Consider the following 13517-nt stretch of genomic DNA (forward strand, 5'->3'; position numbering starts at 1 on the left):
GATGGCCATAGCTCCCATATACCGATTGACTTCATGTGGCTCTGCAAGGTGAACAAGATCCACCTCCTATACCTTCCGCCTCACGCCTCACACCTGCTTCAGCCGCTAGATCTTGCTCCTTTCTCAGTACTCAAGAGCAGGTACCGTAATAAGATCCAAGCTCTCTCTGCCCTTAATGACGCAGCACCTATTAAGAAGGAGCGCTTTGTTGTGTCATACAACAAGGCAAGAGAAGAAGCCCTGTTAGATCGTGTAATACGAGCTGGTTAGAGGGCTTCTGGCCTCTGCCTATACAACTCAGGCCTTGTACTGCTATCATCCCAAGTAACTGGCCGACCAGTTACTCCTCCACCTACCAGCCAGGCGTCAGCTACCCTAGAGTTACTATTTACTACACCTTGGAGCTCACAAGCCTTATATAAGGCTCAAAAACAGCTAGAGTTGTTAGAATCCCTCTCACGAAGCACCTGGCTTGTGCTTGGCAAGGCAGGCAAGGCTATTACAGAAGCTAATACTAGGGCAGCTCAGCTTAAGGCTGAAAATCAACGACTTAAATATTAACTACATAGTACTACAGTTACACGCGTAAGAAAGCGAGTTTAAGTTAATCTAAATTAGCGGTTTAGTAACGTTAAGAGTATTAAGGCTGCTATTAACTGAGCAGCAGCTCAACAGGCTTAACAGGCAAGCACTTCACTAGAGAATAAGGCTCAAAAAGCAGCAGAAGCAGCAGCAGCACGTACTCTTAACTCTATGTATACTGAGTGGCAAATATAATCGTTGTTGTTAACCAAAATCGCGACTTTGTATTGTGTGGCTGCTTTGATTGGGTGGCCGAGAAGTATATGTGGCCGAAAAGTATATGGCCGAGCTTAGCGCAATTACGCTCGCTGGGCGGCATGTCAAGCCATGGACACAGGGAACACCCTTTGGTTAAAGCACACTACGTGCTACAAAATTCAGGCGACAATCATGCAGTAGATTGTATGAGCTACTTTGCGGATTTACGCATCATTGCGACAAAGCACGGTCGCTATCTAGGTGCGACTTCATAAAAGATACATTTTCCTTGTGGATCGCGACTGTGAGAGCATGCCGAGAGCTGATGCGAGACAAACTTGGGAATGCTTACGTCATGGAACGGTAGACATCGGCCGATTAGAATCCCCTTGATAGCTGCCTATCTCCCGTCGCTCAACATCACGGAACAACGTGCAACTAGTGTACCACGCACGGCGGTAACGATAGCGATGCTCACAATGGGATCATCAATCTTACTTCTGTATGCATGTGCTTACATGAGACGGCTCCGAACGAAGTTCACGTGGGGTTCTGACATTCGGGTCACTCAATGAGTCATGTGATGGATTGGGAAGCGAGTATATAGACCTATTGTATTGTACAATATTGCAACGGCAGTTATCTCATCAATACACTGATTCGGATTAGATGATTAGCGTTTTGCTTCAACAGACACTGAATGGCATGATTAGCGGCAAGCTTTGCACGTGTATTCCGTACCAATGTTAAGCTTGCTAAAGAAACACCAATGAACTATATACAAGATGTAGTATAACGCTTTGAGCTAGTCTCACTTCTCATTGCTTCTTGTTAAAAGTCAGCGTCAAACAATCACAATTGCTCATGTACTCACACCAATGGCATTATCCTCGACTGACCGCTCCCTTCATGTTCTTAGGCCGGTGGAAGCTGCTGCACTTCCCTAGACTGTTAGCCGGAGAAGGACAGAAGTGCCGACTGCGAGGAAGTCCCGCATCTGACATGCTCACAGAAATGAATCGCTACCGTAGAAGGACGATCGACGAAAGGGGCTTAGTCTCCGAATAGTAAGGCCCACAGCTAATCTCCTTTTGATCTAACAGGGATGAGTACCACATGTAACGAGGAAATTCCGCGCCCTTAGCTCTGACCGTTACGTACACTCTGGCGTTCATCGTGAGGAGTGCCATGTGTGCTTTCCCATGGTGCAGCAACCGTAAGTTGGTATACAGATGGCGAAGAAGGGCGTGTCGATTTTCGGCTATGCACTGTACTCCAGAGGCCTCGCTAGCAGCGTTATCATATGATACTCAAAGCCTCCTCCCATAGCCGTCGAGATTGTTCTTCCGCATGCTGTGTCTTGTACCAAAGCACGCCTTTGATGCATTGAGAAATTCCATCCCATGAATACAACTCTAAGTCACGAGCAATAGGCATAGCTTTCGTAGTGAACCAGGCACACGTCAACGCGTCCTGTGATGCGACCATTCCAACGGTCAAAATCCACAAAGCCAGAGGTCCATGTAAAATCGCCGATGTGGGTGGAAGACTTCCGAGATTGCTTTTGAGTTCCATGACCAAGGAGGACTGCAGATGCATGTGCGAGAAGTAAGTTGGTCCGTGAACGATGAGCATATACAGTGCTGTAGCATATTGAATGCAGCGAGATGTCGAAATCAAGCTTGGGTTCCCAGGTTGTGATGTGTCCGGAGACCAGGCCAAAAGCTTGTGTAGGATGTAGCATGTCAAATCATGGAGATCCGTAGTTGAGAGCTTGTGCTCATGTGTTACGTGAAATAGATGGTGCAGTCGCAGGAATACGTCCCTGATAGAAGGATCCAGCTCGAGATTAAGAAAGCCGGATGGAAGCTGATCTCGAGAGATGGCTTGTAAGTCGAGCCACTGAGGTATTGGTGCTATTCCGTCACCAAGGTGTAAATTATCCTGTACCTTGAACTGCGGAGTTTGCTTAAGTATCATGGAAACCCTAGCAGTGAGGATCAGTATAGTATGCACGGAGGGCGGGAAAGCAGCTGAATAACTTACCAAGCAACCATGCGTGCCGTAAGAGGGCTTGTAATCTTCAAAAGATGTATTCCTCCTCGCAATCGTACCATCTCCTTAACGCCATCAATGTGCATACTACCGACTGTCGTGTTACCTTTACCATACTATATTGCCAGATGTCAGCCGATCACATGCAATGAGTATCTGGGTCCAGAAAACCAGCATACCTCTATAGCTGCAAGTGTAACAACCGAATCCATAGTTTCGTCTTGAGAAGCCAATAGCGGGTCGTTGACCCGTCGCCGAACCAACGAGATAGAATCTGCCATGAGGACTTCTGAGTTCTCGAAGCCTTTCTGAGCTCTCAGCTCAATATCTAAGGATGCAGTCTGGAGGCTGACATGGAAGAGAGCTGGGTCTTGCAATGCAAGAGGCCACCACGACACAACGAACGGGTTGGACGTTGGTTTGAGATCCAATGGATAGTACTGAAAGGCGATGTTTGACAAGACTAGCCTTGGTCAGTCATGATAGAAGATGCACAAGATTGAATGCAGCATCTTCATAGCGCGAGTATGGTAGCTGCGCCAGCATGACTTCATTACTTACAGTGCATGATCAGTTGCTGCACACGAGCCCGAGGTAGTCTTGTTGTTGGATGGGCGTCGAACGGATCGAAAGCTTGACTTCCGGGATCAACCCATAGTACTGGGGAGGAGAAAGATTCTTTCTGGACGACATCTGCGTTATGAGAGTATGTAGTCTCGGGGGGCGACAAGGTAAGCGGCTCGTTGGCATAGACACAGTTGGTTTTCTTCTTGAAACATCGTGAGCATTGAGGTGTGCGAAGATCGCAGCTCAACTTGGATCTCGCACACGCATCGCAGGATCTTCTGAGCGTCCTGCGCATATCGAGATGAGATTCCGAGGTTCAAGCATGACTTCTGGGCATGGAGGAGAGACGGGGCCCAGCGCAGCGGGAAGTCGCGGGTCACTCGCTTATGTTAGCGTCGACAAGGATTGATGAGACGGTGTCCCCGTGCCCATCACGCCGATTGTCCAACATCTGACAACGCGCACTCTTCCTGGCTCGTGCAACGTTCGTATTCCGAAGATGATGAAGTCGATTACCTCTATCAATTCTGAACCTATAGGAATTGGACAGTGTAGGAGCGTGAGGCCGTTAGGTGAATGAGAGAGATTTTGGCCCGAAGACACGAATGCGCAATAGTCCTGCTAAATGCGAGTAGTGAAACGCCTCGTAAAGCTTCGAATTATCTTACTCAGTTTCCAAGCATGCCATTGTCCAGATGCAAGCGCATCGCATGGTCCTAATCATCCGTCGATAGCTCGATAGCTTTCAAACAGATTTCCTGTTGAGCACACCAATCACGTTACAAAACCACAGTGAGTTTGGTAAATAAACATCGAGCGTCACATTGCTTGCAAACCTCAAGATCAGCCCTCAAATGTCTAATACGAAGACCCTTTTTACACAAGGAAACCCTCTGCTCATATAATCTATTTCTCGGCTCCTAATACAGTCAATCGCGACCATGATCGCCACCCGGCCAAATGCACCGCAGATCTCGCCCTTCCAGAAGCCCAACCATCCTCATTTTACGATATTGCGGGGAAGCCCAGAATAGTCCAACCGAATATCAAACACGCTGTCCTTGATGCTGGTGATACCGGAGACGAGGGTCATTAGGCCTGGGTTGCGGCTCGCTTAATATGGGTAAATATGCATAGTATGCGGTCGAGAGTGGACGGAACGGCTATTGGATATTAGTAGTAAAGGGATGGCAGAGTGCTATACGGTGGCCAGAATTCGTGTTGATCTAGATATGATGCAGATCTCGTGAAGAAGCTTGAGACGGCAGCAGCGAAGCTAGACTAGGCGCAGGACATATAAGAAGAGAACAGAATCACGATCGTCGCAAGAACACATCGAGTACATACACATGACCTCCCATCAAGCTCATCATCATTTGACTTAGAGACCCGTATCGCGCTTCGAACATCGCTGCACCATCAGTATAACAATTTAGACTTCACCCCCATCGCCACCAATGCGGTCCCTACTCTCACTCGCCACCCTTCCGCTCTTAGCCCTCGCCGCCCCACCTTCTTCTCCAACAATAACGCGCATCGTCTTCTCTGGCTCAGGATGTCCTAATGACTCGGGTTCCGTCAAGACAGATAGCGCAACTCTCAGTGACACCGCCGGCGTCTCCTTCACGCAACTCAAGGGCGACTCAACAGACAACTGTGCTGTGCACATTGAGTCGGCCGGGGCTAGTTCCGGCTGGCAGGTCGCTGTCCGACAGGTTGATTATGTCGGCGATGTCAACTTGAAGGGAAACAGTGGGCTGGATACGTACACGCAGGTCTTCTGGAGTGAGAATGCTGGGAATACTGTAAGTTTGTTGATTTCGGCAGGACATATAACATGCTGATCATCTGTAGGGCGTACTTACCGGCGGTCTTACATGCGCGGGTCCTGAGATCAAAGACTACATCACTGTACGAAGCAGCACTGCGGACCTTAAGTGGTCGAAGTGCACTGGTACGGACGGAAACCCCGGTATCTTAAATGTCAATTTCAGACCAGTCATCCAAGGTGACTTTGGGACGTATGATTTCAAACACGCTGCTTGGAAGCTAGAGTGGCGGAAATGCTAAAGAGTCGGACAGGTTGCGCATGAGAAGAAACATAGGAATGTATATAGATAGTGTGGTGTTTCTAAAGCAAAATGTAACGATAGGACACATTGATGCAACTCTTGTTTTTCGTTCTTCCGACCGCACCTGAACTCTCCCTGTTCAGCAGTATTGCAAACTCAATCCGGGAGAGAGAAATCAGTGTCCCCAGAACCAGTCTCGATTGGCGCATCTTCCGGTGCCCCAGTTTGCGGAAGGCCTAACAGGAGATCAGCACATGCAATAGTCCAGCATCTCACTCAGATTGGATGTCGCGTCCCTGTCCCGTATTCAAAGCACGCAAAGATAGCCTTGCGATAGTATGGCAATAGCTGGAGCGGTGGTTGAACGCGGCGTGACTGTTAACGACCGACGCGTCTAGCGCGATTTGATCATGAACCAGCGGACCGACGTCATCATAGGTATTGCGACCAAGATACCAACCACCTGCATTATCATCCACTTCACATTGCCCACAACAACATCTAGGTTGCGAAGTCTGTTAAACACTAATATTACACTTACTAAACAAGCCTTAAACAAATATAGCCGGCAATGATCTACCAGCTCCGCACTCAGCGGAATTCCGCACGTTTGGCATCCTTTCGACAAGGGGCTTGTGTGCGCCTCTCTCCATCGACTTGATCCGTTGGTTCGTGACACCTTGACCAGCCGCGAATAGTTTTAGTCACTGGCGCAATGAGAGACGCGTGTCGGGTTGGTAGCGACTCATGGCGGACATCCGCAATAGGCAGCCATGCAACCTCACCTTTCAACTAGCAGTACTTCTATTGTTGAATCGAATCAATACTGACTTGACGCAACACACAATTCCAGCGATGCACAACACTTCAGCTGGTAAGAAATCACAACCCGTACAACAATTCCTGCTAACAATGACCCCAGAGTTGGCTTTTAGGGCCTTTATAGAGGACAGGTTCTGCTTCGCCCTTCCCCTTGATCTCGTAGACAACAGAATCGAAGCTCATGCCCCTATACGTCAATATCATGAGTCTTTTCAACTAGAGCTGAATGAGCTTGAAAGCAACCTCGATACATCGAAGCCAGCCTATATCGTTCTCCGCCGTGGCGACTCGCTCACATTCATCACATATGTGCCATACCGTGCCAAGGAAGAACTTCGAAACCTTTTTCTCGAACGCAGACACAGTGTCGTACAACAACTCGGCGCAAGGTATATATCATACTCAATTATATGCAAGGAAATTGCGGAGATCACAGATGCTCGATCCTGGGTAGAACGAGACGCAGAGGCTCTCTCATTGAGTACTAAAAGGATCCAATGCGATAAAAAGGAGTCATGTGGTTGCTCTGAGCATAGTAAGAGTGATCTGGAAGACGTGGAATACAGGAAGAACAAATGTCGGCTTTGTGATCGTCGCATGAAGAACAAGATCTCTTCTGAAGCTCTGGAGGCACTGAGGGAGCTACAGACTCCATGTACAGCCGTGCAGATGGTATGGTACCCCTTTTCAATACGCACATTCATTATGAGCGCTAACCTATTCCAGTTCGTTGACGTCGCCACCGAAACTCTCGAACTGAGCTACATCAGGAACGGCATCATCCCCGAACATGTCGCAGCGACACTCCCGAATGATAGGCCCAGCTTTACCTTCTATCGCCATCCAGATACCCAGCTACTCTACTTCATATTCCATTCCCCCGACGATGCCACAGTCCAGGAGCGTATGAAGCACATAATGGCTATACCAGGCCTCATCAACGTTCACTCTCATGATCGAAATGTTCATGTAGATCAGAAGATCGAAATACACGATCCAGATGACTTGGTTTTCGAAGCCAAAGATGAGCGTATTGGCAGATTTAGGAGCGTATATTTAAGGAACAAGTTCGAAGGAACGGAGAGCACGTACGACAATCTGGAAGCAGACAAGACCTTTTATGACAAGGTCAGATAGTTTAAGCACGATTCCTGCTATCAATCTTCAAGCTCTTCTTGATATCCGTCACACTTGCTGACGACAATCAACCTGCAAACCTAATTTGAAACGTTTCACGATCAACTGGCGTCCAGAAATCTTCTACCCGGCCATTGATCCCATCTGCACCAACAAAATTATTCATCAAACACCCGTCCATGATATTCACAGTCTCCACCCAAACATCCATCTCACGAAAGGTATACCGATCATGAAGGTGGAGCCGTTGTAGCCCATTATCTATAGTCCTGCTCAAAACGTCGTATCTCTCGCCTACCACGTTCACTCCTAGATATTGGTATGCTAGATTCAAGTCATGGAACATGTAGAGTACATCCATATCTGCTTGTTGATCTAGTTTCCGAAGGATGAGGTAGCCTTTAGGTGGTTGAACAGACATGAGGGAGTAAAGAATGAGAACAAAGATGTGGTCAGAAGATTACAACAAAGACCAAGTAAATATGACCTTAAATAGCGGCACGAAGCATGAGGATAATAGCAAACTGACTAGACGTCGTCTTCTAAGCTTGTGATTAGATAGTTGTTGATTTGACCTTCAAGTTAGGATGAATCAGGAGCTTCCCTATCTCTACCATGCTGAGCAATCAACTTGCTTATTCCGTCCGTCCCGTTTGCACCACTTTTGATATTCTCGAAGCATCCGTCTACAATGTCCGCACATTCGACCCAGACAACCACATCCCGCTCACTGATGAGGCGACCTCCCCAATCCCCTATATGAAATCTTCTTAGCCAATCAGCACTCGTCGCTCCGCCTGTAACACGATACGATTTCAAAAATTCCCCGACGTACTCATCCAGGTAACGATCTGCTTCGGTCAAACTGTTGGACTGGTATAGTATAGTCGGTAAAGGATCGTCTGGTTTTTCGTAGAAGACTATGTAAAGTTTGGGTCGTGGTTGTTCTAGCATACTGTTGGATACTAAGTGTGGTTGTAAGGAGTCAGTGTACATCTCATATCCATATCGTCAGGAGCGCTTACGATGGCTAGGGGTTGAGCGAAACAAGAGGGTGAGGAAGTGATTGAGAGTTTGCAATAAGTTAGGTCACTGGTGTTGAGAGAAGGAAGCACATAGACAAACGCATACGGTTCTCCCCCTACTAGTCTCCTTTCACTGTACGACCTGATGAGCTGCAAACAATGCATCGAAGTATCAGGAGTTGTCTCGTTCTATAGCGTGATTCTCGTATCCTATGGTATCGTACAGCGCAACTACCCCGAATGCTAAATGTTGATTATAACGCCGCTGCTTGTATGCAAGTGTATGCCCCCGGAATGCAGTAGAGATGATAAAGAAGTATATAACGCGAAGATGGTACACGCCTGATGCAAAAGTAAAGACCAAAACAATGAAGACAATGCACGCATACTCCTCTTCTGAAGCAGTCGCTATACCCCTCTCTTCAGCGCAATCGTGTGTGCACAAGGCCTATGCCTGAACGCATGTCGAAGCCTTGTAGTGTACAAGATTCCTCTTTATCTACTCTCTTGTCTTATGACCAAATGTATGCTGCCTGGAAGATCAACGAGTTTACATTGTCTTCCTCACACGCCTCCTCTTTCTCCCACTATCAACCTCTATACTTGAGCTCATGGTATCCCTCGCACTCCTCGGTGTTGAAAAGCGTTCGCGGATATGCTCTCGGATGACCTTCTTAGTCTTATCGCGCTTCAGTTGGCGCTCTTGATCCGGGTCGACGAAGCGATGAACAGTGCGGTGGTCGCGAATGCGCTCCTCTTTGTCGTGCTTGCCTTCTCTTTCAGTCTTGGGCCAGGGAAAGCCATAGAGCTTCGAGTGGCGTTCGCATCGTGGGCACTCTTTACGCGTGTTGTAGCCGTCCTGCTGAACGAAATCTGTGTCGCATGTTTGGCAATTAACCCACTTGGAGTATTTGGCTGAGAGAAGAGCGTTTGATGTCATGTAGTCACCTGGCTTTCGTGTATTCTCGACATAATCGGCTTCGTCCCCCTCTTCGATCGTGATCGGCGTCCCGACGCGGTTCTGAACGTCGAAGCGCGATTTGGAACGTGTCGTGCGTAGGGTAGGTCGAGGCTTGCGCTTGACAATCTGCTGGTTCACGTTGTCAAATTCGAAGCTCTCAGAAAGTTCGCTGAGATCGGACATGTATGCGTCTTCGTCTGCAGGCGGGGAGGGCCACGGGGCGTTTACCGTTGTCGTAGTAGTTTCCTCCTTCACTATGGCCACCCCAAGCGCTGGGCGATCTTGTATCGTCTGAGGATCGACCTTCTCCTTGTGATCGCTAACTTCGTGTGCATGATCTTCGTCTATCGATGTAGCATCTGTAGACGAATGAGTCGACTTGGGTGAGGCCGCCGCTATAGATGACTGTGGGGACGGTTCCCGTGACGAGCTGATCAAATCCGTGTTTACTGTCAGAAGGCCCTCATGCTGCTGGTTGCGATTCTCGTGCGATTTTTCTGGCGATTCCTCCAAGCTGGTCGCCGGGTCTTCGACACTCGACACTGGGAGTTCCTGGCGCAACGACGATGTGCTATGTGCCTTCTTGAGCGTCGTTTTCCGAAGGAGATTGGATGTGTGCTGCTTGTTTGGTGAACTCTTTTGCTCGAATCTTGCACGTTTCGGGGCTGGTGTCGAGTCGCGCGAAGGATCCTCTTCTGTAGAGTCAACTCGTGGCCTCTTGGCGGAAGAAGAGATAGTTTCGGAGGCGGTGTCGTCTGTATGTACTTCGTCTGTGACCTGCATCTCATCTTCGTTCTCGCCGTCGTTGAGTTCAACACGCTTCATGGGCGCCCAGCCGTTTTGCTGGAGACTTTCGCAAGTATTACACAAGCACTCTTCGTTATCGTCACCAAAATAATCCTCGCCATAAGAGACTGTAATCTCCTCTCCTTCAAGAATGGGCTTCACTGCGACAATCTGCATGCCATCGTAGCCCTTGGTTGTGAGCTTTGCGTTGGCGTCGCAATCGTGGTTGGCGAAGCGCGCGGGGCCTAGGAACAACGAGCGCGTTTTCTTCCTACTGGAGATCACCAAACTGAAGTCTTTGCGCGCCAGCTCCAACACCTTCTCTTGCTCCTCTGTCATTGCCACTTGCACTCCGGTCAAGTACTTGATTTCCTCGCGGGGGTTGATGTCTCTTCGCGCGGTGATTGAAGCCTCGTGTTCGGTAATCATATAGCGGTTGGTGGTAGTGACCTCAAATTGGCAATCTGACATGTAGATGTTGACGTATCTCCGGAGATGTCGCCTGAATTGGTCCTGGTCCCGCTCGTCCTTCAGACTGTTCACGAACCTGCGCAGTCCTGGCAACTGCAACAACTTGTGCACTGCCTCGGCTGGGTCTTTCTCCCAGACAACGTGTTGCCGGATGATGTCGGCAACGTCTTCCTCGTGTAGCCCTCTTGATCCCGTGAATCGGCCGCCTCTGTTCTTGCGAATCTTAGCCCAGAAGTACAGCTTGTCGACAAGCGCGTCGGTGATGATGTCGTCGAAGGTGGCAAGCTTGTCCAGCGTGAGTTTCGTTGAAGGCGCCATGATCGCGTGACGCGGTGGTGAAATGAGGTCGAGGGTGTATGCGCCAGCGGCCGTGGGTCGTGGAGATCGTGAGGAGTCGTAGGGTTTCGTGATTAAAGGGGTGGTTGGTAGGGCTGACTGACGTTCTTGTAGCCAGGAACGCAGCGACAACGCATTCACCGTCAAAGTACAATAACAGGGACACGAAAAGGAGAGGGAGCGCCCCAGACAATAGCAGCGATGCGCGCAAGGAGAGGAAAGAGCGACGGGCGCAACCGCTCACCCGACGAGTATGTGCGGGAGTAAGTGACCTCGACAAGGCTCGCGGCGCTCAATATCCCTGTACTCAGCCGCCCTGCTTATGGAGACGCGCATAGGCACTTGCGCTGGGGTGAAAGCATAAGCGAGAAGACTGGGGTGACGGCGCAAGCCGCCGAACTGCCAGAGAAAGCCCGACACTACGACTTGCAACTTTGATGCTGCCGACCTAGACAACCACCCCACTGCACAACCACAAACAGCGCGCATCTTGGCAGGCAGTCGTAATCGCAATTTCACAACAAGGCACTCAAGATGATTCAATTAAAGGTGTGCCGAATCCGGCGATCAAGGCGGCAGAGCAAGGACTGATATCCGCCCTTCTAGACCCTCGTAAATTGCATCGACAACTCAGGCGCCGCCATAGTCGAATGTGTCAACGTCCTCCGATCGAAACGCCCCGCGAAAGTCGGTACGTCTAGTGCACCGTCGCAGAGGAGTCATGCTCGCAACAAAGGCTGATGGAAGCAGGCGACCGCATAGTAGTAGTCGTAAAGAAGCAGCGAAATTTCGGTCCGGAAACCGGTAACAGCGTCTCCATCAGCGCAGCGAACAAGGTACGACGAGGAGATGTACGACACGCGGTTGTAGTACGGACAGCGAAGAAGTGGCAGAGACCGGACGGCAGTGTAGTCAAGTTCGACGACAATGCCTGCGTGCTGATCAACAAGGCCGGCGAACCTATTGGGTCCAGAGTCAGTGGTGTCGTTGCGGCGGAACTGAGGCAGAAGCAGTGGTCAAAGATCTTGTCGCTGGCGCCCATGCACGTGTAATGACATGTGGGTGGTCCAATACACGTATGACGGCATGGCCGTGGGGTGAAAGATGCATTTTTGGGAGTCTATGGAGCGCTTTGGAATGTAACATTATGTGTATGCCACTAAACTATACCCACGGGTATCTGAAGATCGCTTTTTCCTGAACTCCTCGCAGTAAATGTTGTGAGAATAAACGCCAGCTACATGCATTCATATCTTCGTCCTCCTAGCTATCGGACGGGCGCGAGACGTGACCGCATCCGGCGCAAACGTAGTAAAGGGCCTAAGAGAGTCAGGATAGCTCGTGAACTTGTCCGGAATATTTACCATGCCCGTCTCGGCGGTCCGCTGCTGCGACTGGAAGAAGACGGCTTCATTCTCGCCGCACTCTGTGCATTGCTTCTGGATACGCGGTAACTAGACACGGGTACAGTCAGCGAGCACGCTCAAGAGCAAGCAAGCAACTGTACTGGTGGGAGACGCAGGGGGCGCTTTCAAGACGTGGGTTCGTCCCACATGTCTTCATCGTAATCGTCGTCGTAATCTTCAAACATCTCATCCTCCTCGCGCATCTCCTGCTGGGGACGCTCTGCCTGCGGGTCCTCGTCCTCGGCCTCCAGCGCAAAGCCAGGAGCCGATTCCTCGCCGCACTCCTGGCACATGATGGGCATGCCACACATGGTGCAGCAGGGCATCTCCTCAGAAAGAGCGGCCTGGGCAGCTTGGGCATCGGACAGGGAGTAACCAACCGTGGGATCCTGAGCAACCTCGGCTGTGACACCGGCTGTGGCTCCGACTGTGGACGCGATTTCGTGGCGCATAACGCAGGATGAGGGCGCTTCTTCGGTGAAGCTGCATGTGCGGCAGGCGAAAAGCAGCTTGTTCTCGGACTTGTCTTCGCGGGGGAACAGCAAGTTGGAACTACACTTGGTCAGCGGTAATCTTTGTCGCAGGGGACCTCGACAGGCTGCTCACCATTCTGAGCAGAAGCGGAAGAGAATGGGCTCCTTGCCGCCCTTGGAGCCTCCCATCTGTGCTGCTGGAGACGCCATGTTGGGTGCGGATGTGGTGGGTGCAAAGGTCGTAATTCGTGTGTGCTCGTGTAGCGAGTGCAGTCGTGTCGGTCGTATTATTGCGCGTGTCGAGAAAAGTCGAGAAAAAGTGTATCGCGAAAGAGACGTCAGTGTCAGAGTCGGCGCAGAGTCACGTTGGTGAGCGCGGGCCACCCGTCTTGATTCGGCTGCTGTTGCTGTGGTGCAGAGCCGCGCTCTTTGTTTGTAAGGCGCCCCCGCATTATGACCTTGAAGCGCCGATCGCCTTGTCCACCGCCTGCAATTCTAGACGTCGCTCCACGCTGCCCGTATAACAACCGTGCGGAGACTCCTATCAAGCTCTGCACTACTTGCGCTCTACCATAGCATACTCCATTCTACTTTTACAGAAACAACATTAGCAGAAATGGTAAGCA

At 50.1% G+C, this 13517-nt stretch overlaps 8 protein-coding genes across 8 annotated transcripts; 5 read left to right on the forward strand and 3 right to left on the reverse strand.

Annotated features, from left to right (window-relative positions):
- The first annotated feature begins 964 nt into the window (after nt 1–964).
- CC77DRAFT_1015330 (hypothetical protein) lies at nt 965–1654 on the forward strand. Its single transcript, XM_018523998.1, has one exon. It carries the CDS (start codon nt 1125–1127, stop codon nt 1353–1355), a length of 231 nt encoding a protein of 76 aa, XP_018391413.1. The 5' UTR covers nt 965–1124; the 3' UTR covers nt 1356–1654.
- A 425-nt stretch (nt 1655–2079) lies between these two features.
- Nucleotides 2080–3697, reverse strand: CC77DRAFT_923657 (hypothetical protein; the record flags this gene model as incomplete). Its single annotated transcript, XM_018533749.1, has 4 exons — nt 2080–2767; nt 2827–2951; nt 3015–3298; nt 3397–3697. 4 exons carry the CDS (start codon nt 3695–3697, stop codon nt 2080–2082), a joined length of 1398 nt encoding a protein of 465 aa, XP_018391414.1.
- A 1162-nt stretch (nt 3698–4859) lies between these two features.
- CC77DRAFT_924757 (hypothetical protein) lies at nt 4860–5472 on the forward strand (the record flags this gene model as incomplete). The annotated part of the gene is made up of 2 exons (XM_018533818.1): nt 4860–5207; nt 5257–5472. The coding sequence occupies 2 exons, from the start codon at nt 4860–4862 to the stop codon at nt 5470–5472; spliced, it is 564 nt and encodes a 187-aa protein (XP_018391415.1).
- An 857-nt stretch (nt 5473–6329) lies between these two features.
- On the forward strand, nt 6330–7433 carry CC77DRAFT_1056107 (hypothetical protein; the record flags this gene model as incomplete). The annotated part of the gene is made up of 3 exons (XM_018527882.1): nt 6330–6348; nt 6397–6968; nt 7023–7433. The coding sequence occupies 3 exons, from the start codon at nt 6330–6332 to the stop codon at nt 7431–7433; spliced, it is 1002 nt and encodes a 333-aa protein (XP_018391416.1).
- A 1286-nt stretch (nt 7434–8719) lies between these two features.
- Nucleotides 8720–11357, reverse strand: CC77DRAFT_17486 (histone-lysine N-methyltransferase SET9). The gene has a single exon (XM_018530464.1). It carries the CDS (start codon nt 10992–10994, stop codon nt 9009–9011), a length of 1986 nt encoding a protein of 661 aa, XP_018391417.1. The 5' UTR covers nt 10995–11357; the 3' UTR covers nt 8720–9008.
- Nucleotides 11358–11546: 189 nt separating this feature from the next.
- Nucleotides 11547–12064, forward strand: CC77DRAFT_1036739 (ribosomal protein L14; the record flags this gene model as incomplete). The annotated part of the gene is made up of 3 exons (XM_018527031.1): nt 11547–11561; nt 11619–11703; nt 11763–12064. 3 exons carry the CDS (start codon nt 11547–11549, stop codon nt 12062–12064), a joined length of 402 nt encoding a protein of 133 aa, XP_018391418.1.
- A 145-nt stretch (nt 12065–12209) lies between these two features.
- Nucleotides 12210–12491, forward strand: CC77DRAFT_1015337 (hypothetical protein). The gene has a single exon (XM_018523999.1). It carries the CDS (start codon nt 12254–12256, stop codon nt 12464–12466), a length of 213 nt encoding a protein of 70 aa, XP_018391419.1. The 5' UTR covers nt 12210–12253; the 3' UTR covers nt 12467–12491.
- On the reverse strand, nt 12284–13480 carry CC77DRAFT_1015338 (hypothetical protein). Its single transcript, XM_018524000.1, has 3 exons — nt 13025–13480; nt 12377–12970; nt 12284–12332 (listed from the first exon to the last, which is right to left on the reverse strand). Exons 1-2 carry the CDS (start codon nt 13099–13101, stop codon nt 12544–12546), a joined length of 504 nt encoding a protein of 167 aa, XP_018391420.1. The 5' UTR covers nt 13102–13480; the 3' UTR covers nt 12284–12332; nt 12377–12543.
- Between the last annotated feature and the right edge of the window lie 37 nt (nt 13481–13517).

The sequence above is a fragment of the Alternaria alternata genome (genome assembly GCF_001642055.1).
Source record: "Alternaria alternata strain SRC1lrK2f unplaced genomic scaffold CC77scaffold_1, whole genome shotgun sequence".
Classification (NCBI taxonomy): domain Eukaryota; kingdom Fungi; phylum Ascomycota; class Dothideomycetes; order Pleosporales; family Pleosporaceae; genus Alternaria; species Alternaria alternata.